Below are 24,422 nucleotides of genomic sequence, written 5' to 3'. Positions count from 1 at the left end.
TCCTCAAAGATGATCCTTTACTCTCACAGATCTTGGGAGACAGACCTGTCCTCGCTAACAGACAACCCCCCAACCTAAAGCAAATACTCACCAGCAACCACACATCACTGAACAAAAACACTGACCCAGGAACCTATCCTTGTAACAAAGCCCGATGCCAACTCTGTCCACATATCTATTCAAGTGACATCATCACAGGGCCTAATCACATCAGCCATACCATCAGGGGCTCATTCACCTGCACATCTACCAATGTGATATATGCCATCATGTGCCAGCAATGCCCCTCTGCCATGTACATTGGCCAAACCGGACAGTCTCTCCGCAAAAGAATTAATGGACACAAATCTGACATCAGGAATCATAATACTCAAAAACCAGTGGTAGAACACTTTAACCTGTCTGGTCATTCTATGACAGACCTGCGGGTGGCTATTTTACAACAGAAAAACTTCAAAAACAGACTCCAACGAGAGACTGCTGAGCTGGAATTGATATGCAAACTAGATACAATCAACTCAGGATTGAATAAGGACTGGGAATGGCTCAGCCATTCCAAACATTGAATCTATCTCCCCTTGTAAGTATTCTCACACTCCTTATCAAACTGTCTGTACTGGGCTATCTTGATTATCACTTCAAAAGTTTTTTTTCTCTTACTTAATTGGCCTCTCAGAGTTGGTAAGACAACTCCCACCTTTTTCATGTTCTCTGTATGTGTGTATATATATCTCCTCAATATATGTTCCATTCTATGCATCTGAAGAAGTGGGCTGTAGCCCACGAAAGCTTATGCTCAAATAAATTTGTTAGTCTCTAAGGTGCCACAAGTACTCCTGTTCTTTTTGCGGATACAGACTAACACGGCTGCTACTCTGAAAGCTTAGGCTCCAAGTGAGTTTAGGTTTTTGCTACTAGTAGCAGATTCTGATGGGAAGCAGTTCCTGACAGGATGACCAGCTTCACCTGCCTGGAGCTCAGCCCCGTCTCAACCTGTGCTCCAGTGCTGGAGTTCCCCCCCTTCTCCCTCGCTCAGACCCCCTGTCATGAATCCTGCCTTCCCCTGTATGAAATATGGAGCAATAATATATGAGAGCGACAACAAGGGCCTGATCCTGCAAACCTTCCCATTTCACACATCACGTTGGTCCCAGGGGGTGCTGTTGTGACCACAGGCACCGACTCCATGGGTGTTCCGGGGCTGGAGCACCCATGGAAAAAAATTAGTGGGTGCTGAGCACCCACCGGCAGCTCTCCTACCCCCTTGCCCCTCCTGTTCCAGCTCACCTCCACCTCCTCTGCGAGCGCGCCATGGCATCCTGCTTCCCCCTGTCCCTCCCAGGGCTTGCACCGTGAATCAGCTGATTCGCGGGGCAGGAGGGGGAACGCGGAGCGCTGGGGAAAGAGGCGGGGCTGGGGCAGGGATTTGGGGAGGGATCCAATAGGGGCAGGGAGTGGGTGGAGTTAGGGCAGGGACTGTGGGGATGGGGTTGGAATGAGGCTTAGGGCAGGGACTGTGGGGAAAGGATGGAAGCGGGACGGGGACGGGATGAGGGGAGGTGCGGGCACCTACTGGCGCTAGAGAAAGTTGGCGCCTATGGCTGTGACTAAGGGCTGCTGGGGAGATGGGAGAGTTGCAGGAGGTGTCGGTGGCTGGGAGCATCTGTGCTGAGCAGCAGGGACACGACACCTGATCTGGGCTCTGCTCCCCCACGTGCTCCTGTTCCCTGTTTTGGAAGGAGCGGGGCTGGGGGGAGGAGAACTCGTGTGATTCACAAGAATCCAGCCCTTTGGCTCAATGCCCAGGGACTCTTCCTCTCCGGCTTCCTGCTGATTACAGCAGTGACGGGACCCTGCTGCCTCCCGCCAGGAGCTGCCTCCAGCACCAGCCCTGAGCCCCCCAGAGACGTTACTGACATTCAGATTTGGCCATTAAAACTCTCTTTGAGGTCGGGGGTGGGGGGACTTTCTCCGATGGCTGGAACCAGCTCCTGGGGCAGGCCCGGGCTCTGCCAACACCAGTTCCAGAGCCTGCAGCTGAGGGGAGCAGGGGCAGCGAGTTGTATGGGTCCGTGGTGCCCAGGCTCCATGAATATTCAGGGCCCGTGGGCCTGGCTCCACCAATGTTCGGGGCTGGGTCTCTCCTCCGGCCCCACCTGCCATCCCCGCACGCCTCCCAGCCCCTCCTGATGCCCCCAGGTGATTTAAAAGGGCCTAGAGGCCCCCAGCTGCTGCTGCCACCACCACCGGCAGCACAGTGGGACTGCCCATGTTACACAGCTCTCCTGGCGATAAAAAATAACCACCCGGAATGGGGGTGGTTGCTTTATCGCCAAGAGCGCGGCTCCTGGTGATAAAGCGCTACCTATACTGGCGCTTTTCAGCACTAAAACTTTTGTCACTCAGGGGTGTGTTTTTTTTCACTCCCCGAACGACTATAAAGTTTTAGCGTTGAAAGTGGCAGGGTAGACACAGCCTAACGTGGCTTCCTGCCTGCCTGCTCTGCACCTCTCTGGGAAGCGGCCATCACATCCCTGCGGCCTCAGAGGGGCGGGGGGGGGGCGCCACATGTTGCCCCCACCCCGAGCACCAAGCCACTGCCAGAGGGGTGTGCGGGTCGCTTTCAGGAGCTGGCGCCGCCCGAGTTAAGCGCCGAGCCACTGACCCCTCCTGCACCCCAACGCCCTGCCCCATCCCAGAGCCTGCACCCAAAGTCCCTCCCAGAGCCCAAACTCCCTCCCAGAGCCTTAGGCAGGGGGAGGGGAGGTCTTGGACCCGTTCTGGGCACCACCAAAAATTATCCAAACCTGCAGGGAGAGAGCCGGGGGAAAGGGCCGGGGCCAGGCAGGAAAGTGACTCTGCTCCTGGGGGGGCCGAGGGCGGTGGTCTGCGAGTCCCAGAGCCGCTGCCCTCCCTGATCCCCCCGGCTCTGCTCCCCTAAGCGCCTGCAGAAGCCGAGCCAGCTACAGCCGGGCAGTTCCTGAGTCACATTCAGTCCATTCTGATCTCCGCCCCCCACTCATTGATCAGCTGTTGCTTCCCACCCGTCCCCACTCAGTCACTCCGGATTTGAGATCCCCTCCCCCTGCAGCATCCCCCCCCTCCTCATTCTGCCTCCACCCAGGAAGGGGTGCCGCGCGGTAGGGTGACCAGACAGCAAGTGTGAAAAACCAGGACAGGGGATGGGGGGAGGGTGGGGGGTAATAGGAGCCTATATAAGACAAAGCCCCAAATATCGGAACTGTCCCTATAAAATCGGGACATCTGGTCACCCTACGCGCGCGGGGTGTGTGTGTGAGAACTGGCTGGTGCTTTTTGCTGCTGCTGCTTTATTTCCTCAGCCGGACCGAGCTGTGGTGGATGGTGCTGGGCAGAACCCATTGATCCCTGGGGAGCAGGAACAGCAGCTGGGGGGCATTGACACCCCTACACTGGCTCACCCAGGAAACTGCCCCTCCCAGGCACACCCTGCCAGCTCCGGGCCCTGCGGGGGGGGAGGACGGACTGGTACTTTAAGAGGAATTTGCTCCGCCCCAACCAGCCAGGGACACCGACCGTTACTTTCACTTCCCCTTACTTCTGTACTTTCAGTTTTGAAGCATGTGGCAGGCCCAGGCGGGGGGCTCAGCCCTGTCAATTCAGCTACAAATGTAACAAAAATAACGATGACGGGTTGGGTCTCAAACCCTCCAGCTTCGTGACCCCATGTGCGGAAATGGTGCTGCAGACTCGGTAAGTGACATGGGGACCAAGGCCGGATTTAGGGGCACGTAACCGAGGCGACTGCCTGAGGTGCCAGGCTCGGGTGTGCCGGGCTCAGGGGCTGTTTTTGTTGTTAGCGATAAAGGAAAAATTAAATGTTTGAAGTACAAGGTTTCAGGATTTCCTTATTTCGGCTCATTTGTCACTAACCTCCTGGAACGTTCTAGAATTTTGTGGAACCTTCCAGACTTTCTGTTTCAAAGCTTCTTTCTGTGATTCAGCAGGGAGGGGAGCTCCAGGCTCTGAATCCCCAGCTGCACGGCTCTGAGATTTCTGAACACGGCACTGAGGTCCCTTCAGATGGGCTGTTAACACCAATGGGCCTCACTGAAGGGATTCTCAGGGAGAAACAAGTGTAATGTAGGAAACTGCTCTCTGTAGGAATTTGCTACTTAGGGTGCACTCAGCAGTGTCACACAAACTGAGCATGCTCAATAACATCGGCTGAAGCCACTGCCCTTCACCTGGCCCTTACTAGGGATAAGATTCCGCTTGCGGCTTTTTACAGGGGTTAGAAAGGGGCAAAGGGGGCAAATCGGAGCAGGGTCTGAGCAGGGGGCGAAAATTGACTGGTCAGGGGGGTCAAGCAGCTAAAAGCAGGGTTAGGAAGGGGCTGAAGGGCAAAATCAGGGATGGGGGTGGAAGGAGCCGGAGTTAAGCCCAGAGGTGAGGCGCTGCCAGAGGGTGACAAGAGGGCAAAACCCTGACACAGGCAGGGGCAGAGGGTGGGTGGAGCAGAGGGGATTTTTTATTTCCCCTCTCACAGACAAAACCTCTCAGCATCGGCTTCCCAGGGCTGGGTTCTTAAAGGCACAGACATCCGAATGGCTAGTCACTGCAGCTCCTCTTTGATGTAACCTTTCTAAAGCTCCTAAGGGTTTCAGGAGCACAAGTCGCATTGGTCCTAACTCCCCTGTGTTTGTGAAAATCTCCCCCTCTGAGTGTAAATTGCACTGGTCTGTGTCCTTGAGGCCCTTTGCATTCTGGGGTGGGGGGACACTCACCCCAAGGGAGGGTAGGGGATGCTGCTGTTTCCCTTAGGGGGGTTTCTGGCAGGGAGGGGGGAACTTTACCTCTCACTGGCAGGCTATCAGCAGCCGGCACCGAATGCAGGTGCTCAGTGAGTGACTCACCTGCCAGCCCTGCGCTCACCTACTTCCTCCCCAGCGCGGCTGCTCTTTGCCGGCCCCTGCTGCTGTCCTGGCCTAAGGCAGGTTACAGCCATTTCCCCTTGTCACAGCCCAGACCCAGCCAGAGCTTCCACCAGTGCTATGTGGTGTGAGCCCCGAGTGACGTCAGCCCTTGTCAGCAGCCGCCCCCCTCCCCCGCCCGCCCTTCACAGCAACGCTGCCTCTTGCAGGCGCTGGCGGCCATGGAGGCCTAGGGCCACATTTCCAAGAGAGCTCAGCTCTGAACTGCTCCCAGGCAGGTGCCTGTGTGATGTGGGCAGGTTCCCCAGGGGCTCTGAACAGCCGCACTCGGGAGGGCAGGGCAGGCAGTGACGCAACCCCTTAGGTCTGGATTGCACCCCAAAATATCACAGACACTGCAGAAAAGGTTCACAAACATGATTTGGGGGCTGGAGCAAACACCTCACAGTAGGAGACTGAAGGAGATCAATCTGTTCAGTTTAGCAAAGAGAAGAGTGAGAGGTGACTTTCTGTCATGGATTCACAAGGGCTGGTCTGTGCCCTGGCCTTCAGCCAGGCCCTTGGGAGTGAGCCCTTGATTGTGCTGGACCCCACAATCCACACAATTCCACAGAGGCAAGTCCATGGCTTCAGTGACTCAGAAACTGGGCCTTTGAGCACCAGCAACCCCTGGCTTTCTCCACGGCTCCCTGCAGCAAGTCCAACAAGCCAGACTCCTGCAGGAGACTTGTTCTACCCCTTCAGGGCTCAATGTTCTCAGTGACTATCTGCAGAGACACCAGGCACCTTTTCCACACCAACTAACCATGTGTTAGTCACCTGGCCTATGGCGTCTGAAAGTCCTTAGGTCAGCACAGAGAAGCAAAGTTTAAGAGAGGGTTCAGCCTGGCCAGAGCTGGGGCTCTGCCGAGCCGTGCTGCTGGAGGGTCCCGCTTGGCTCGCTCTCTCCCTGTCCCTTTTTTGTCTCTCAGTCCCAAGTGAGTCCCTGTGTCTCTGTCAGCCCAGTCCTTTAACACCGACACCTGGCACCTTCGCCCTTTGTGCTCCAGCTCCCGGCTATTGCTCCTCTTCCCTGTAGAGAGGTGGGGGGAACAAACTTGGTGTAGGAGTTGATGCTTAATCATTGAGGCTTCCCATTGTCTTTTCAAAATTCTCCATTGATATGTGTTGATTCCAGCCCAGACACTCCGAGTGGCTCTACATCTCAGACACTTAGCCTGTTCGGCCACGTCCCAGCGAGAGAAGCAATTCTTTCCCCCGAAGCAGCAGTGATGCCAAGGGGATTGGTACAGAGTCCTACCGATTGTTCATAAAAATATTTCAGTAAAATTCCCCACCTGTCACACCTTCATGGAGAAAACACAGGGTACTAAAGGGCTCTTTAATACAGTGGAGGAAGGCATAACAAGAACCAACTGGCTGGAAGTTAAAACTGGAGAAATTCTCGTTCGAATTAAGGAACAGAATTATATCAGTGAGGGTGATTAATAATTGGAATGAACTACCCAGGGAAGTGGTGAATTGTCCGTCTCTTGCTGTCTTCAGATCAACGATTGGTGACTTTCCGGAAGATGCTTCAGTCAAACACAAGTTTGGGCTCAGTACAGGGGTAAATGGGTGAGAGTCTTTGGCCTGTGCCACAGATCAGACTAGATGATCTAATGGTCCCCTCTGACCTTAGTCTATGAATATTGGGAAGTGTGCTAATGTAAACATAACTGACCAATGGACCAGGGCTATGAAAGTCAAACAACCTGGCACTGTCACTGCATCCCACTCACTCGCCGTCTGGTTTGTTATTTCTCCTGTTCCTCAGACCAAGCTACGATGATGGGGAATGTTCCCTCATTCTCCCCTGGCACCGCAGTGAGCTCCGCTCTGCCCGGCTACGTCGCTCTCTGCCTCACTCTACAGGTTCACAGGCTGGCGTCAGGTAGGAGCTCTGGGATCCTTGCTGGGTTTGCTGCTGTTGCTATTGCTGGTCATCACCATCCACCTCACATCACTGCCTTGTCTTGTAAATCACGTCTGCTCAACCTGCCCACAACCAGCAACATGGAGAAATCACAGGGTACACCTGGGTCCCCAGTAACCAGGGTTACTATCTATACACCATCTTGTCAGGCTTTGACACTACATCCATCCTCATGCTTTGGCTGATTTCTGGCAGCGTCTAAAACACAGAACACAGTGAGCACCACTACAGGGTTCGCAAACTATTTAAAAGGACACTATCCAATTCCTGTACACGGCACTGACAGACCGAATACATCACAAATTAGACTCTTCAGCCACGAAGGAGTCCTGAATCCTAGGCTCTCCAGTTTAGACGTAACAACCCACAAGTCATTCATGCTGCACCAGCCACATCTGACTAGGGCTCAGAGCTAGACCTCATCTCACAGTGAGGCTGTGAAGATGTTTGCTGGCTTCTTCATTCTGTGCCTTCAGTGAAGCCCTGATAGTGACCCACTCCACCCCCAGGACAGCTCCACAGCTACTCGGGCATTTTGGTTCCCTCCTGCTGTGGTTTCCATCCTGTTAATTTAACCAGCTCTCTCTGTCTCTCCTGATGCTGAGTCTCTGCACCGAGACTCCCACATCCTGCGCAGTTCCATAGTGACCGATTCTCTGTTTCTTGCTCTTTTCTATCTGCCTCCTCCCCTCCCTCCATTATCTGACCTCTGACTTTACCTTTAAAGCCATTGCCTGCATAGTGATGATCTGTTTTCATATCTTTACACCTTGTCAGCCTTTACACCACCCCTCCTGCAGATGAGGAGGCCCCTGTGCTGGAGCAGCATGAAAAGGCCTTGGTGTATCAGAGAACCAGGCCCCCAGTACCATTATCCCCACGGTGTCCATGAGAAGTTAGAGCTTTATTCAGAGATAATAGGGACAGTGTATAACACTCACATGTGAACTCTGTGTGACAGATGTTGCAGCCATGTGCGGCATTTTGCGGACTATCAAATTCACTTTATGAATGTTCTGTTTATTTTTGTACCCCCTTTATCAATGGTATCTATACATGTTATATGTATCTTTGTGGGTTTGAGATTGTAATCTATGCCATGGGGGAGGTGTGACGGGTTGGATGACAGAAACCCCCTTGGGAGCTGCCACCCGATGTGCCAAGACTACTTCTAGCCCTGCTTTCCCTGCCAGCTCAGGACTCCAGCACCCTGTCTTGCTGAGCCAGACACTCCCGTCTGCTCCAACAAAGACCCAGGGTCTGAACTACTTGCCCCAAAGTTGCAGGTTTACCTGAAAGCAGCTAGAAGAAATGTGCTTGTCTTTAACACCCAGATGCCCAACTCCCAATGGGGTCTAAACCAAAATAAATCCATTTTACCCTGTATAAAGCTTATGCAGGGTAAACTTATAAATTGTTCACCCTCTATAACACTGATAGAGAGAGATGCACAGTTGTTTGCTCCCCCAGGTATTAATACATACTCTGGGTCAATTAATAAGTAAAAAGTGATTTTATTAAATACAGAAAGTAGGATTTAAATGGTTCCAAGTAGTATCAGACAGAACAAAGAAAGTCACCAAGCAAAATAAAATAAAATGCGCAAATCTATGTATAATCAAACTGAATACAGATAATCTCACCCTCAGAGATGCTTCAGTCAGTTTTTTCCTCAGACTGGACACCTTCCAGGCCTGGGCACGATTCTTTCCCCTGGTACAGCTCTTGTTCCAGCTCAGGTGGTAGCTAGGGGATTCTTCATGATGGCTCCTCTCCCCCTTTTTTCTGTTCCACACCTTTATATATCTTTTGCATAAGGCAGGAATCTTTTGTCCCTCTCTGGGTTCCCACCCCTGCCTTCTCAATGGAAAGACACTAGGTTAAAGATGGATTCCAGTTCAGGTGACATGATCACATGTCACTGCAAGACTTCATTGCCCATTTGCCAGTACACATGTGTACAGGAAGACTTACAGGTAAAACACAGCCATCTGCAGACAATGGTCCTGGTTAATGGGAGTCATCAAGATTCCAAACCACCATTAATGGCCCACACTTTGCATAATTACAATAGGCCCTCAGAGTTATATTTCATATTTCTAGTTTCAGATACAAGAGTGGTACATTTATACAAATAGGATGATCACACCCAGTAGATTATAAGCTTTGTAATGATACCTTACAAGAGACCTTTTGCATGAAGCATATTCCAGCTTCATTATATTCACTCATTAGCATATTTTTATAAAACCATATAGACTGCAACATCACAGGAGGGTTACCCCATCTCCTTCAGAATTTGCAAACCATGGGGGGTAATTACTTGTGGGACAGGTAACAGCTCCAGAGAAGTACCACTCCTAGGAAGAATTGCATAAACTGGGTTAGACCAGGTCCCAGAAGCCCAAGAGAACAAAGATTTTCGGTATAAAAGCTGGATTTGAACTGACCAGAAGCCCGAGGTCTTCGGCTGCAAAGTGACAGGACCTGTTAACCAAGAGGATAGACCCTAAGAAAAAGGTTTGAAAGACTTTGGAACCTTCCAGAGAGTCCCATGTGCTACATGAGAATTTTTTCGGATAAGTGGAATATGTGTTCAGACCTTTTATTGATTTATGCTCCGTCAAGCTTTTGACGTTAAATGGTCTTTCACTTCTGACGCAGGGCGCTCTCTTACTGTATGTCTTACTGCTGAATTAATGCCAAACCCCAGCCCCTCGCCAATTTAATTTCCTTTTTTCATTGTATATTTCACAGCACAATTCACAGTGACTGGACCTGACCGTCCAATCGCTGCCTTCGTAGGTGGGGAGGCCGTCCTGCCCTGCCACCTCTCCCCCAGGATGAGCGCTGAGAACATGGAGCTGAGATGGTTCCGATCCCAGTTCTCTGCAGTCGTGCACCTGTACCGTGGTGGGCGGGATCAGTATGGACAGCAGATGCCGGAATATCGAGGAAGAACTGAGCTCTTGAAAGATGACATCACCAATGGGATTGTTTCCCTGAGAATACGCAATATCCGACCCTCCGATGATGGACAATACAAATGTTTTTTTCAGTCCGGTGTCTCTTATGAAGATGCTATATTGGAAGTGCAGGTGGCAGGTCAGTGACTTGTTCTGATGTTTTAATGTCTTCAACAGGGTAATAAGTGGAGTCAGGAGGGTTCATTGTGAGATTACACAATTTTTTTCATTATAGTGGGTCAGGGTCTCTGCTCTGGATAAGGTTGATTCTAGTTTGCTGTTTAATATCTGTTTTTTCTAAGTTCTCTAAAACCTGGACGCATACTCAGGTTGTCTTGAAAATTGCTGGTTTCAGAGTAACAGCCGTGTTAGTCTGTATCCGCAAAAAGAAGAACAGGAGTACTTGTGGCACCTTAGAGACTAACAAATTTATTAGAGCATAAGCTTTCGTGGACTACAGCCCACTTCTTCGGATGCATATAGAATGGAACATATATTNCTCTCCGGCTTCCTGCTGATTACAGCAGTGACGGGACCCTGCTGCCTCCCCCCAGGAGCTGCCTTCAGCACCAACCCTGAGCCCCCCAGAGACGTTACTGACATTCAGATTTGGCCATTAAAACTCCCTCTGAGGTCGGGGGTGGGGGGACTTTCTCCGGTGGCTGGAACCAGCCCCAGGCTCTGCTGACACCAGCTCCTGAGCCTGCAGCTGAGGGGAGCAGGGGCGGCGAGTTATATGGGCCCGTGGTGCCCGGGCTCATGAATATTCAGGGCCCGTGGGCCTGGCTCCACCAATGTCTCCTCCGGCCCCACCTGCCATCTCTGCATGCCTCCCAGCCCCTCCTGCTGCCCCAGGGTGACTTTAAAGGGCCTGGGGGTGGCCCACAGCTGCCGCTGCCACCACCACCGGCAGCACAGTGGGACTGCCCATGTTACAGAGCTCTCCTGGCGATAAAAAATAACCACCCGGAATGGGGGTGGTTCCTTTATCACTGGGAGTGCGGCTCCTGGTGATAAAGCACTGCCTATACTGGTGCTTTTCAGTGCTAAAACTTTTGTCGCTCAGGGGTGTGTTTTTTCACTCCCCTGAACGACTAAAGTTTTAGAGTTGAAAGTGGCAGGGTAGACACAGCCTAACGTGGCTTCCTGCCTGCCTGCTCTGTGCCTCTCTGGGAAGCGGCCGGCACATCCCTGCGGCCTTGGGGGGGCGCCACGTTGCCCGAGCACCGAGCCGCTGCCAGAGGGGTATGCGGGTCGCTTTCAGGAGCTGGCGCTGCCCGATTTAAGCGCCGACCCACTGACCCCTCCTGCACCCTAACCCCCTGCCCCATCCCAGAGCCTGGACCCAAAGTCCCTCCCAGAGCCTTAGGCAGGAGGAGGGGGGGGTCTTGGACCCATTCTGGGCACCACCAAAAATTATCCAAAACTGCAGGGAGAGACCCGGGGGAAGGGCCGGGGCCAGGCAGGAAAGTGACTCTGCACCAATGGCCCCTCCTTGTCCCAGCTCTGCTCCTGGGGAGGGGGGGCGGTGGTCTGCGAGTCCCAGAGCTGCTGCCCTCCCTGACGCCCCCGGTTCTGCTCATCTGAGCGCCTGCAAGAGCGGAGCCAGCTACAGCCGGGCAGTTCCCGAGTCACATTCGGTCTGTTCTGATCTCTCCTCCCCTCCCCATTGATCAGCTGTTGCTTCCCACCCGTCCCCACTCAGTCACTCCGGATTTCAGATCCCTCCCCCTACAGCATCCCCCCCACCTTCCTCATTCTTCCTCCACCCAGGGCAGGGCAGTGGGGGTCGGGGGGGTGGGTGAGAACTGGCTGGTGCTTTTTACTGCTGCTGCTGTGGTGGATGGTGCTGGGCAGAACCCAGCGATCCCTGGGGAGCAGGAACACCAGCTGGGGGGCATTGACACCCCTACACTGGCTCACCCGGGAAACTGCCCCTACCAGGCACACCTCCGCCAGCTCCGGGCCCTGGACGGGGGGTGGGGGGGTGGGGCTGGTACTTTAAGAGGAATTTGCTCCGCCCCAACCAGGCATGGACACGTACCATTATGTTCACTTCCTCTTACTGCTGTACTTTCAGTTTTGAAGCATGTGGAAGGCCCAGGCGTGGGGCTTGGCCCTGTCAATTCAGCTACAAATGTAACAAAAATAACGATGACACATTGAGTCTCAAACCCTCCAGCTTCGTGACCCCATGTGCGGAATTGGTGCTGCAGCCTCGGTGAGTGACATGGGGACCAGGGCCGGATTTAGGGGCACGTAACTGAGGCGATTACCTGAGGTGCCAGGCTGGAGGGGCGTGGGGCTCGTGGGGCTGTTTTTGTTGTTAGCGATAAAAGGAAAAATCGAATGTTTGAAGTAAAATGTTTCAGGATTTCCTTATGTGGCTCATTTGTCACTAACCTCCTAGAATGTTCTAGAACTTTGTAGAATTTTGTGGAACCTTCCAGACTTTCTGGTTCAAAGCTTCTTTCTGTGACTCAGCAGGGAGGGGAGTTCCAGGCTCTGAATCCCCAGCTGCACGGCTCTGTCTGAGATCTCCGGACACACGGTGCTGAGGTCCCTTCAGATGGGCTGTTGGCACCAATGGGCCTCACTGAAGGGATTCTCAGGGAGAAACTAGTGTAGTGTAGGAAACTGCTCTCTGTAGGAATTTGCTACTTAGGGTACACTCAGCTGTCTCACAAAAACTGAGCATGCTCAGTAACATCTGCTGAAGCCACTGCCTTTCACCTGGCCCTTACTAGGCATAAGATTCTGCTTGGCAAGCAGGACCTAGGTTCCCCAGGGCTGGGTTCTTCCAGCCTCAGAATCAGACGAACAGACTTGAGATCATTACTCTGATCTAATGGTCCCTTCTGGCCTTAAATTTGGTCTCCATGAAAGTAGATATGGTTCTACTTTAGCTAGCTACACTTTTATCATTAAAAACCTCAACAAATAATCAAACTATCATCATAACTCCCCAGACAGTGTCCTCTAGCACCTCATGTTTCTATTGTTTGTGTGTGTCACGGGGCCTATATACCCATTCACCATGGGCAAAGAGCATTCGGGCCCACAGGCATGTCACTATGACTGCCCTTAGTCTCAGGGCTGCATGACCTAGTGGCTGGAATCGATTTATGAATCAGCGGGGGTGAGGGGTTCCAACCAGGGCCGGCTTTAGGCCAATTCGCCCGATTCCCTTGAATCGGGCCCCACGCCTAAGAGGGCCCCGTGCCCAGCAGTGAGGTGGAGCCGGTTCCCAAGCTCCAGAAGCTGTCCACCCCGCCCCCAGCTCTCCTCCCCTGAACGCTCCACCCCCTCCCCTACTTCCCGCGAATCAGATGTTCGCACGAGAAACCTGGAAATAAGCAGTGGCAGGTAAGCTGGGGGGGCGCGAGGAGGGCTCCAGGGAGGCGTGGCGCAGCTCCCTCCGGCCCTGGCTGAGTGGCTCCCTCCAGCCCCAGCCCAGCGCCCTGGCTCGGCCCCGTGGCTCCGGCGCGGCTCCGGCCCAGCTCCGACCCCGGCCAGGTGGCGCAGCCGCAGCCCTGGCTCCGACTCTGGCCAGGTGGTGCGGCCCCAGCCCTGGCTCGGGCCCAGTCCCTGGTCCCGATCCTGGTGCGGCTCCGGCGAGGGTAAGTGGCATGGTCAGAGACCAGGGCCGGGGGGGGCAGCTGTTGGATAAGACAGGGGCAGGGAGTCCCGGGGACAGGGAGCGGGTGGGGGGGTTGGATCAGGCAGAGGTTCTGGCGGGGCAGTCAGGGGACAGGGAACAGGGGGGGTTGGGTAGGTGGGAGTTCCAGGGGTCTGTCGGGGTGGTGGTGGTGGATGGGGTCGGGGCAGTCAGGGGATAGGGAGCAGGGCGAGTTGGGTAGGGGACAGGGTCCTGGGGGGCAGTTAGGGTGGGGGGGTCTTGGGAAGGAGTGGTCAGGGGACAAGGAGTGGGGGGGGCTGATGGGTAGTGTTTTCTGAGGGAGGCAGTCGGGGGCAGGACATGGGTGGGAGTCGGGGCATGTACTCACTGGGCAGTTCCCTACTGGGTCTTCGGCAGCGGGTCCTTCAGTGCCGCGGAAGACCCGGAGCGCCGCCGGGTGAGTCATCCCTGCCAGGGCCCCGTCGAATCGGGCCCCACACTTCCTAAAGCCGGCCCTGGGTCCAACCAAAACACACCGACTCCTGTGGGGACAATGGCTAGTCCCCCTGGCTACTTCCTACCATGATTCCTGTCACTGAAGACACCCAGATCACAATGTCTCTGGGCTCCGCAGGCTGCGCTGCTCCCAGTGACTGCAGCCTCCCTGGGGCATCCGCTGACACTTGGGGCTCAGTCTGGGGCTCAGCACCTCTGGCTCCTGTGGTCCAGGATTCCGGCTGTCCCTACGCTGGAGCAAGCGAGGTGCATCCTTCCTTCTCAGTGATCAGCACCTGACTGAGTTGGGCTGCTCCCTTTTATACTGCAGCAGCAGTTGGTGCATGCCCAGCAGGGGTGAGGGGGTGTGGCTTCCACTGCCAATAGTGCTGCCTTAACCCCTTCATCTCCAGTGCGGGGCCTGTATACCCCATCACAGTGTTTGTTTTGTTTTTCCCCCTCCATGATGAACACATTTTACTACCTATATTTAAATACATTTATTTCACTTTTCAGTTTTTCCTTGTAGGGCTGGGAACTTACTCAGCATCAGTTCAAAGAGCAGGCCATGTAAAAAGTTGTATCCACAGCAGCACTTTCATTTTTGGGGAAGCAACAGAAAAGAGGAAATTGAATAGGAATAATCACCTGACTTTAACTTTGATGATAAAGAGAAACAACACATAAGGGAAGGAAATTTCATAATAAACTTTTATATGTATTTCTGTTTGTTTTAGGGAAACAAGATCTAGAAATTGGTAAGTGTCATTTTCCTTCCTCTGAGAAGAAAGTTTTTGTACAAAATTGGATCCTTGTGTGAGAGTGTAATCGAGTCATCGATCACAGGCTCTGCCCTTGTGCCTGGCATCTGCCCGGACAATCAACTGTCACTACATTGATGCTCTGGACACATTTAACTAAGTGAATATTGGGCCCAGGAGCTACCACTGATCTCCAAGCATGGGTCAGCTCCGCAGGACACTCACACCCCACTGGCTCTAGGTTGTCTTAGCAAACAGGAATCTTGCAAATGCACAATGCTCCCCACTGCCACAGTAATTCTTGTTGTTTACAATGTTCTTAAGGTAGCTTTTGGCAAGTCATTTCCTACTGTTTAAAAAATAAAAGTTATTTTCAGTATAATTGGAATTGTTAGGTAAAAAAGCAAGTCCTCACTTACCTCTCCAGCACCCGAGTTTGTGCGGAGTTGGTATGGGGCTCACAATCTGTCAGAGACCAGACACCAATTTGTTGATTAACGGGCTCACACTATCCTTAGCTTGAAAGGCTTTAGATTAAGTGTGGCCAGTTTATTAGGGGTGAGCATCAATATTTATACACAAAAGTAAACAAAGTGATTAACAGATCATAATGGTCATGCATAATTAAACAAGATTTTACAGGATAAAACAGGTTAAAATGTAAATTCAAAAAGAGATAAGGGGAGATGGCTACTTAAGGGGAGGGGGGGTGTCATGAGTAGTTCGCAGGTCAGAGCTTTGGTTAAAAGTTCAGACAGAGACATCAAGTCTGGGTTAAGTTTAAGCTTATCAAAAGTTTAGACTCAACATTCCTCCATTTGTAGCTTTGGGATAACTATTTACCAAAAGCTACACCCCATTTTAAGGAGCCAAGGGCCGCTTGGCAATTTTAGCCTGGGCCAACTCGAAGAGAGTAAGGTTCTTGGCTGAAGTAGGAAAAGAATAAACTGACCTACATGAGATTATGAGGGAGGGGACACACTGAATACAGCAACACAGTATTATAAGGATTACTATGGCCCCAACAATACCCACCAAGAGTTTTTTAACCCACCCAAATCCAGGCAGCCAATTCCATAAGGCTTTTCACCAATTATAAGGTGGCTGGCCAGAGGAGTAGTTTTTAGCTATTTTCCTTAGATGTTTGGTACGTTGAAAAGTGTTAGAGTAGGTGTTATTTACAAAAACACAGCATTTTTTATTTATGAGGGCGCAAGTTTCTTCCTGGGCTGCTAACATTATGTCTAAAGCCATTCGGTTTTGCAAAGCTAACTGGTGCAGCTGGGACATTTTCCCGGCCTGATTTTTAAATAGGGTCGCAGTTTCATTGGTTAAAGATTCTAGTAGTCCCTGTAGACGGATGACACCACCCCTCAAGCTAATGAGACCAGCCCACCGCTGCCACGACAAACCATTACGGATATTAATATTTCTGAAGGTTTTACGGATGTTACGAACGTGGGGAAAATGAGGGGGAGTGAGGGAGATGCGAGAAGGCGGTGTTAGCCACGCCAAATAACATGACCCTGCCCAATCAGGGGAGAGAAAGTAATAAGCTTTGGGCCCGCACACCCAATATGTTTCATACAATGCGTTTCGGGTATTTTATTTTTTAAAGTAGGAGGTAACCCATCACACGTTGGACCACTGTTTTCCTGGTAACGCAGAGGGGTCGTTGTGCGAACTACAGAGGCACAATTTGGTAGTGGTGTTTTCAAAGGGCAGTGTAGTACTGCTTGAGCAGTTGTAGAAGGCAATTGTACGTTCCTTAGCAATTAGTTGGACACCCTCGTGATTTGAGCAGGGCTTCTTAAAAGCTGACTCTGAAGGCCTGCCCACCCATGAAAAAGTTGGATTGGGGTGAGGGATCCACATGTGGGATAAGTGGGATGCGCAAGGCTTGAAGCCAAGATTTTTACTAAAGGCGGTGCCATTAAAATACATGTTGCATTTACTTGTTCCCACAAAAGTTGACCCCTTTTTTTTAACAAAACACAGTGATCCTGTCTGATTGGTTACCCTGAGATATTTGTTAATTGGCACTCCTGTTTTGTTCCATGTAAGATTGTGTTGGACGGGATCTTTTACTCTAGCCGGTGGCATCCAAGTCATATTAGCAGTGGTCAGGGGAATGGGTGTGAAGGGGAGTCCCTGTTCTGCATTTACTGGAAATTGAGTACATACCCAGCAATTACTTCTATTTCCTAAAATACGAGTTTTAACCTTGTGGGAATATTTAATAAAAGCATTATCTTTATAAGCAGAAAATAAACGAAAAAGGCATAATAAAAAACATACAGTTGTCAGAATAAAAGGTCCTTTTATTTTTTTCGAGTCAATTTAAGTCTGATGTCTGAAAGAGGTAAGCTGGTCCACTGGTCGGAGGCAGTGTTCTCAGTGGTGGCAAGAGCTGCTGGTCCGTCACTGTGGTCCACTACGGCTGGCTTGACGTGGGAGTGGTGGATCCAGGATTTGCGTCCTTCCAGGAACACTGCAGTCTGGGTTGTTAAAAGAACCTGGTGAGGTCCAGTAAACCTCGGCTGGAGGGTGTCGCCACGAATGAACTTTTTGGCCCAGACGAAGTCCCCTGGTTGGAATGGGTGGATCTGTTTTTCCAGCGGCACGGTCTGGGAAAACTGCGAGGCTTTCCAAAGGGTACGGAGGCGAGCCTGTAGGGAGAGAAACTGGCACGCGGTCATATGATCCCCTCCCAATAGTGAAACATCAGCACGTGGTAGCGCCCCGCCTTTGAAAGGGGGGTGTCCATAGAGCAGTTCAAAGGGGGATAATCCCAATACACGGGTTGGGCGAGTACGAAGGTGAAACAGGACCAAGGGAAGTACCTGAGGCCACTTTAATCCTGTTTTCTGACAGTATTTAGCCAATGTAAACTTAAGCTTTTTATTTATACGCTTAACTTTCCCGCTAGACTGGGGGTGGTAGGGTGTATGAAAGGAGTGTGAAATGCCCAGTCCTTATTCTAAACGGCCAAGGACATGACCAGTAAAGTGAGGTCCGCGATCTGAGTCAAGCACGAGAGGGATGCCAAAACGGGGTACAATGTCTCTAAGGTGAATCTTCGCCACTGTGGCAGCAGTACAATTAGCAGTAGGAAAAGCTTCGACCCAGGAAGTCAGAGGGCAAACCAAAACAAGGAGGTGCTTTTTCCCAAAAGCCTTTGGCATATCTGCAAAGTCAATTTGAAGATGTTGAAATGGAGCAGCAGGCGGAGGTTTTTCACCCTTAATTTTGTTAAGAGGCGGAGCAGGTCCATTACGCTGACATGTGCTGCATGCTTTCACTATTGACAGGCAGTAGGGTTGAATGCCTGGAGCATACCAAAAGCGAGCGATGGTGTTTACAAGGGCGTGCGTGCCGTAGTGACCCCCCTTATTATGGTGCCAGCGAACTGCCACGGGGTATGTGGAGCGAGGGAGGCAGGCTCGGCCATTTGGCATAAGCCAGGTCCCTTTGACCAGAGTGGCTCCGAGGCTTTTTCACGACTGTAGTTAAGCCGCGGGTACTGGTACGGGGTGCGGTGGAGTAAAGGAGGAGGCTTGCAATAGCCAACGTGGGCATGGCTAAGGGTAAGACGGCAGCCGTCTTGGCGGAGGCGTCAGCCAGGGCATTTCCACGGGTGACGGGGCTATTATCTTTAGTATGGGCCCGGCAGTGAACTACAGCCAGGACCGAGGGTTCTTGGAGGGCGTCCAAAAGCTTGTGGATGAGGGGGAGGTGCTGAATGGGTTTACCGGCAGCTGTCTGGAAACCTTGAAACTTCCAGAGGTGGATGTGACAATGCACAACTTCAAAAGCATACTTGCTATCAGTAAAAATGGTAACGGTTTTACCAGCGGCCAACTGGCAAGCTCGGGCCAGGGCATAGAGTTCGGCGGCTTGGGCTTCCCAGTTGCCTGGCAGTGTTCCATTTAGAGGTGACTGCATAACCGGTGAAACGCTTGCCATTAACATAGAAGGAGCTTCCGTTCGAGAAGAGGATGCAATCAGGGTTGTCCAGTGGCACGTTAAACAGGTTGTTCCTTATCTGTAAGATGCTATAAACTACTTTCACACAGTTGTGCTGATCCTGGAGGACTGGCAGGTCAGGAAGCAAGGTAGCTGGATTAAGGGGCCCACACCTTTCAAAAATTAGGTTAGTGTCTTTTAAGAGTTCGGCCTCTAGCTGTTGCTGACGATGGGCCGAAAAGACTTGGGTTGTGCCCCTACGCAGAAGGGCTGACAAGGCATGAGAAGTTCAAACCGTGGTAAAATGACCCAGGGTCAGGCTCTTTACCTTTGTGATCAGCAGGGCAGCTGCTGCCAGAGTCCGGGTGCAAGATGGGGTTCCCTGGGCGACAGGGTCGATCTGCTGAGAGTAAAAAGCAAGCGGGAAATGGTGGGGCCCGCTCAGCTGGGTAAGGACGCCACTAGCAATTTCGCCCCTTTCGTGGACAAAAAGGTGAAAGGGTTTGCTATAATTGGGGGGGCGGAGAGACATGGAGGAGGCCACACTGTTCTTGAGTAACTGAAAGGCTTGGATTGTGTCCGGGGACCACTGCAAAGGGTCAGGAGCAAGGTTAGCAGTGAGTCGGTGGAGCGGTTTGCTTAACTCCCCGCAGGACGGTAACCAGGGGCGACAGAAGCCAATTAATTCTAAGAAACCTCGAAGTTGTTTCTTGGTGTTTGGCAGAGGGCAGTTTTGGATAGTCTTTATGCGGACTGGGTCCATTTGTCTTCCCTCTGGGGTTAACAGGAAGCCCAGATATCGGACCTTCTGTGAGACCCACTGAATCTTGTTAGGGTCTATCTTGTGGCCTCTGGTGTGTAGGTATAATAAAAGTGCCTTACCATCGATGCAGAGGGCAGCTTTTTCGCGATTACCTAATAGGATATTATTTACGTATAGGACTAACGTGGATCCCTGCGGACTGGTGAAGCCTTTCAAGTTGTGGCGGAGGCATTGGCTGAAAATTGTGGGGCTGTTTTTGTAGCCTTGAGGAAGTTGTTGCCAGACATAACTTTGTCCCTTCCAGGTGAAACCAAAGAGATACTGAGAGTCTGGGTGCACAGGAATGCTGAAAAAGGCTGATTTTAAGTTAATAACAGTGAACCACTCAGCATTCCAGGGGATTTGGCTGATGATAGTAGCTGGATCAGGAACTACTGCATGAAGAGGGACCACATACTGATTAACAACCCGTAGATTCTGTACAAAGCGCCAACGAATAGGGTCTCCGTCCTTTTTAGGAGGCTTTTTGACAGGCAGTATAGGGGTGTTACAGGGGGTGCGCTGAGGGCGGACTAGCTTTTGTGCAATGAATCCCTTGATAATGGGGCAGATGCCCTCCCGGGCTTCCAACGACAGGGGGTATTGAGGGACTGACGGGGGGGTTAAGGAGGGCTTTACTTGAATCCTTACTGGCTCTGCTGAAAGGAGCAGGCCAACATCAGTGTCAGAAATTTCCCAGAGGGTTAAAGGCAAGTCAGTGAGGTCAGGGGAGAGAGATGGGGGGGTTTCCCAATTACCCTGAGTGGGGGCCGAATCTTCTAACACTGTTATTAATAATCCTACCCCTTCAGGAGTGCAGGTTAAAGTAGCCTTAAGCTTACAGAGTAAATCCCGGCCCATCAAAGGGATCGGACAAGCTGGGGAAAAAAGAAAACAGTGAGAAAAACATTTATCAGCATAAATAACATTTAGAGGCAAAGTGAGTCCCAGAGACTGTGGGTTGCCCTTCATCCCAGTTGCAGTTTTAACCTTAGAGGATAGCCAGGGAGAGGGGGCATGATTTAAAAGAGAGAAAGTAGCTCCAGTATTAATGAGGAAGGAGACAGGCAGTCCCTGGACTGAAAGGGTTAGACGAGGCTCTTTGCTGGGAGGGGAGAAAGTGAGGAAGGAGCCAGCTAAAGACATTAAGGAAATAAGACCATCACATTGTTTGCCTTCGCCCCCGGGGTACCGTCATTGAGGAGGCTGAGTTTGCTGCAGCTGCTGCTGTTGCCCGTAGCTGATCCAGGCCTGGGGAACGGGCTGAGCTGGTGGTGCAGGGGTGTATTCGTCCCTGGTGTAAGTATCTGAGGATGCAACCAGACCCTCTGGGCGTTCCCAGGGGCATTCACGTTTAAAGTGACCGGGCTGTTCGCACTGAAAACAATTTTCTGGTGGCTGGGGTTGCCAGGACCCTCTTCCCCGAGCACCCTGAAATCCACGGCCACGGCCACGGCCTCTGCCTCGAACACCGCCGTGAAAAGCTAAAGCCATTAACTTATATTTTTTCTTTTTCTCTTTTTTTTTACTACTTTTCCTTTCTTTTTTCCATGCAAAATCAGCTACGTCCAACACTGAAGTGACTGACTCACCTCCCCAACCAGGGCGAAACTTTAAGAAATAATCCCTTACAGGGGGCACTGACTGATTCACAAAAAACGAAATAAGAGTAGGGTGGTCTGCTTCTCTCTCAGGATCCATCTGAGTGAACATTCGGGCCCCCTCCAATAGCCTTGACCAGAACTTTCTGGGTGGCTCATCAGATTCCTGCCGAATCTGCATGAACTTAGCTCCCAAATTGTTAGGTAAAAAAGCAAGTCCTCACTTACCTCTCCAGCACCCGAGTTTGTGCGGAGTTGGTATGGGGCTCACAATCTGTCAGAGACCAGACACCAATTTGTTGATTAACGGGCTCACACTATCCTTAGCTTAAAAGGCTTTAGATTAAGTGTGGCCAGTTTATTAGGGGTGAGCATCAATATTTATACACAGAAGTAAACAAAGTGATTAACAGATCATAATGGTCATGCATAATTAAACAAGATTTTACAGGATAAAACAGGTTAAAATGTAAATTCAAAAAGAAATAAGGGGAGATGGCTACTTAAGGGAAGGGGGTGTGTCATGAGTAGTTCGCAGGTCAGAGTTTTGGTTAAAAGTTCAGACAGAAACATCAAGTCTGGGTTAAGTTTAAGCTTATCAAAAGTTTAAACTCAACAGAATATCCTCTACATCATCATGAGGGTTTGAACACTGGTCTTTCATCACTGCAGCACAGCTCTTCATCGCTTGAACTAAAGAACTAGCTACAATCTCTGGCAGCAGCAGGAGGCTGTTACCGTCCACACAGCATGCACTAAAAACAGCAGGTTACATATGCATGAGTTGCCCCATATTACAAACAGCTTAGTCAGGCACATAGATGGGACACATTCTCTCTGAAAGGCAGTGTGGCTGAAACATGGATCTATCCTATTAGAGCCTTGAGTCTTTTCCTCCACTTTTGTAACATCTCAGTGGGATGTGAGGTTCTAATTAGGAGGTGTCACCAGGCTCTCCCTCGACAACCAGATTGCCACAGAAATGGTGGGAAGAGGAACCCAGCGCTGTAGCAATTATTTCAAAGGACACATTGGTATTTATGTCACCAGCTTTTATATTCGGTTGCTTTCAGCCCCGTTTTGCCATATATTGTCCGTATTTGGTGTGCCTCACCTGTGATCAGTCTTTTGCCTTTCTGGGAAGTCCAATATCTCTTGAGGGAGAGAAGTCTCGTCTGTAGGACCTAACCAGGAGCTTGTATTTTACAGGACTCAAACTCCCATTTCCAGCAGGTTTGCTTCAGGATTACTAGTAGCCAGGGCTCCCCTCCCCCACTGCATCAGTGAGTGAATCCAGCTGGTTCACACCCTGGACTGAGGGAGTCACACACGTTTAAAGTCTCCCTTCTTCCCCAGGTGACCGGTTACTCTGCCAGCACGAGAGATGAGTCTAGTATTTATGGTTGCTTTGCTCCTACCTCAGGGCACTGTCCACTAGGCCAAAGTGTATTGAGGAGGAGGACGTGCCTCCATTCTGTCTGTGTCCCAGCGGGACTGTGGGGTGTGCAGGGGAACACTGTCCGGTGCAGGGGACGCTGGGTGATTTTTCTCAGCAAGCCTCTAACAAGCTCTACAGAGCATAACAAATGAGGATACTCGGAGGCTGCTCACTCAGTCTGTTTGTGCTCCCAGCCCCTCTCCTCTGTTCCTTCTCTGCTTTTCCACTCCTCCTCCTTGACAATCTCCCATTCATTTCCCACTCTCTCTTTCCTTCTTGTTTCTCCTCCTCCCACTCCTGGCACCTCCTCAGTCTTCATTCCTGTGAGTGAGAAGAGCTGATACCCGCAGCAGACACCTCCCGCTGCCAGCACAAGCCCGCACAGAGCGGAGCAAGGGAAGAGAACAGAAATGCAGAGAGTCTGGCTGCCATGGCTTCAGCAACCCCAGCACAGACAGTGCAAGACAAAGCCAGTGCCTGCCTGTCTCCTCACCCCGCTCTGCCCTCCTGGCACATGCACCTCCCCTTGCACAGCCTCTGGCCCCTGACGCCTGCCTATCCCCTTGCCCTCTCCCCCCATGCTCCTGGCACCTGCCCCTCCCCACCCCCCCTTTGACCTCTTGGTGCCCACCCCTCACCTCACCCCCTCTTCCCCAAGACAACCCAGGAATTGCCCTTCACCTCACCATCCCCAGCCTTCTTACCACCCGTCCCTCTCCTCCCCTTCCCTCTGCCTCTGGGTACCCACCCCTCATCTCGTCCCCTCTGCCCCCTAGCACCTGCTCCACCCCTCACCCCCCTCTGCACTTCTGTACACCTATCCCTTTGCTCACCCTGCCTCTGGCCCCCGACACCTGCCCCTCCCCCAGCAACCTCTGTTCTTGTAGCATCCACCAGTCCTTTCACCCCCCTCTGCCTTCCTGGCACCTGCCCTTCCACTCACCCCATCTCTGGCCTACAAAACCCACCCCTCTCCTCACACCCTCTGCCCTCCTGGCATCCTTCCCCTCTCCCCAGCAGCCCCCACCAACACTTGTTGGCCAATTCCCTGTTGAGGGAAATCAGTGTCCAATACATCTCCAACTCCCTCTTCAGCTCCAGCACCGTGTGATGTCCAATATCAACCTAGAGGTGCTGGTCGACTCGGGTGCCTCAGGCAATTTCATGGATCTGGAGTTTGTCTAAACTGCACAAGATCCCCTCCCAGTGCAACGACTCCCTGAGTTAGTCGAGTCCACAGATGGATCACTCCTTTTGTCAGGATTGGTCCCCTACCAGATGGCTCCCTTAGAAGTAACTACTCTTCAAGGCCACCAATAAGTCCTCCAGTTTCTTCTTCAATGCTTAGCCAAACAGTTGGTCCTCATGACCGTTCCCCATTTGGTCCATTCCTGTGCAGCTGGAAGGGCTTGATGGCCTGAGAATCCAACATGGGAACAGACTTGATGAACCAATGTAATGGGGGGCTGCCTTTGGGCTGCCTCCACCCCTCAGTTGATGGAATTTTATCCAGGATATTTCAAGCCACCCAGATAACGGAGTTTCCCGGAAGGTCTTGTGGCATTCTTGCGACATGTCTGAAAAGTGTAAGGTGCCATCTGCAGACAATGGCCCCAGTAGTCTGTAGACCAGAGCAACCGTAAAAATCTTCATTATACATGAAGTCATTCTACTTTATGCCCAGTATACGATGTTGGCATTTGGTGTGGAAAGCAGGGCCGGCTTTAGCAAGAGCGGGGCCCGATTCCTGGGGGCAGGGCTTGCTGCAAGCCCCGCCCCCAGGAATCGAGCCGCGCTCCGGCCGGAGTTGCCGGGCTTGGGTCCGGCCCGGAGCCGCACCGCGGGGGCCGGAGCCGCGGGGGCCGGAGCCGCGGGGGCCGGAGCCG

The 24,422-nt window shown here is 51.8% G+C and overlaps 1 protein-coding gene across 1 annotated transcript; it reads left to right on the top strand.

Moving 5' to 3' along the window:
• Positions 1-3,571: 3,571 nt before the first annotated feature.
• LOC117887011 (myelin-oligodendrocyte glycoprotein-like) lies at positions 3,572-10,062 on the top strand. The gene is made up of 3 exons (XM_034789244.1): positions 3,572-3,732; positions 6,730-6,846; positions 9,646-10,062. Exons 2-3 carry the CDS (start codon positions 6,741-6,743, stop codon positions 9,999-10,001), a joined length of 462 nt encoding a protein of 153 aa, XP_034645135.1. The 5' UTR covers positions 3,572-3,732; positions 6,730-6,740; the 3' UTR covers positions 10,002-10,062.
• Positions 10,063-24,422: the final 14,360 nt, after the last annotated feature.

The sequence above is a fragment of the Trachemys scripta genome, chromosome 14 (genome assembly GCF_013100865.1).
Source record: "Trachemys scripta elegans isolate TJP31775 chromosome 14, CAS_Tse_1.0, whole genome shotgun sequence".
In the NCBI taxonomy this organism is placed as follows: domain Eukaryota; kingdom Metazoa; phylum Chordata; order Testudines; family Emydidae; genus Trachemys; species Trachemys scripta.
Note: the sequence above shows the minus strand (reverse complement) of the source record. Positions and strands in the feature narration are given on the sequence as shown.

Excerpts from the sequence above, each read along its gene's own strand:
- LOC117887011 (XM_034789244.1), top strand. The coding sequence starts at position 6,741 with ATGATGGGGAATGTTCCCTCATTCTCCCCTGGCACCGCAGTGAGCTCC. Across the intron at positions 6,847-9,645 it reads GGTTCACAGGCTGGCGTCAG|CACAATTCACAGTGACTGGA; the intron begins GTAGGAGCTCTG and ends TATATTTCACAG.